This window comes from Penaeus monodon, chromosome 15, assembly GCF_015228065.2.
Source record: "Penaeus monodon isolate SGIC_2016 chromosome 15, NSTDA_Pmon_1, whole genome shotgun sequence".
Lineage (NCBI taxonomy): Eukaryota > Metazoa > Arthropoda > Malacostraca > Decapoda > Penaeidae > Penaeus > Penaeus monodon.
The window spans coordinates 10,762,297-10,763,305 of record NC_051400.1 but is presented as its reverse complement, the minus strand read 5'-3'; the positions used below and the strand labels follow the sequence as shown (position 1 = coordinate 10,763,305).

Sequence of the window (1,009 nt, the reverse complement as noted above, 5' to 3'; positions counted from 1 at the left end):
CTGATACACAATTTTGTTTCCTTATACTCTATTATCTTAGCATACTATCATCTTTATCTAACGATGTCCTAAGGTTCTTGCTCTTACCTCACTCGCCTCGTCCGGCTCGTCAACAGCTTCCTCTCTGTCCTCGCTCCAAATGACACTCTTGACGACCTTCTTGTGCCCATTGTCGAGGGTGAAGACAGTCGGCTTGTTCAGGTGGAAGGTGTGGCACGCAAGCTGAGACGACACATCTTGGCCGCACAGTTCTTGGCAGAGTTTGTTCTCGCTTATAGCTCCTTCTGAGGGATGGTTCTTCTTCTGATCTGCTAGACCCTTGCACTGAAAAATGAAGCTTGAATGTCAGAGTAGGATTCCTCTCCTTTGCATTATATCCAAATAATTGTGTATTTGGTTTCAGCAAACTTTAAAAAAACTATGGAAAAAGGCTTTCCTTTTGATTACTTGAAAACATTATTTTTAGATTGGGATATTCACTCTCTATCATCCTTATTATCATCATTATTTTTGGCACTAGCTGTCTGGTCAAACAACATTTATCATAACATATACAATCATATTTCTCTTTCATTAACAGATACAAAAGAACAGAAACTGTTCCTACACACTTAAATTCATTGAAAAAAATGTGCATAACATGGACAGAGATAGATATATACATAAATACATACACATAAACACCTCACCATTTTAAAAATCTTCCTTCAGTTATTCCAAATCTGCTTTTCTACTACCAAACAAACCGGAGCCCTTACGTAACCTTTGCAAAATAAATAAACACACGAAACACACACCACTAGAACCAAACTTTAAATTTTCCTAAATAATGCGACCCTCATTCTCTCATCAAGGACGACTTCCAGCCTTCAATCCTCCCATGACTTATGTCCAGCACTGTGCTTTTCAGACAAATAGATTCGTCCTCAAACAAGCAAGGGTATTTATAGGAAGAAGCACTCTTTCAGGCGAGGACTGCGACACTGTTATCGGCTGTTCAACCCTTTAG

The 1,009-nt window shown here is 39.0% G+C and overlaps 1 protein-coding gene across 1 annotated transcript in view; it reads right to left on the bottom strand.

Moving 5' to 3' along the window:
• The window catches only part of LOC119581740 (divergent protein kinase domain 1C-like), a 7,970-nt gene that overhangs the window by 3,179 nt on the left and 3,782 nt on the right, over positions 1 to 1,009 (bottom strand). Inside the window, exon 2 of the mRNA XM_037929871.1 lies at positions 88 to 324. Coding sequence (XP_037785799.1) covers positions 88 to 324 — 237 coding nt within the window. The remainder of the gene's footprint in view (positions 1 to 87; positions 325 to 1,009) is intronic.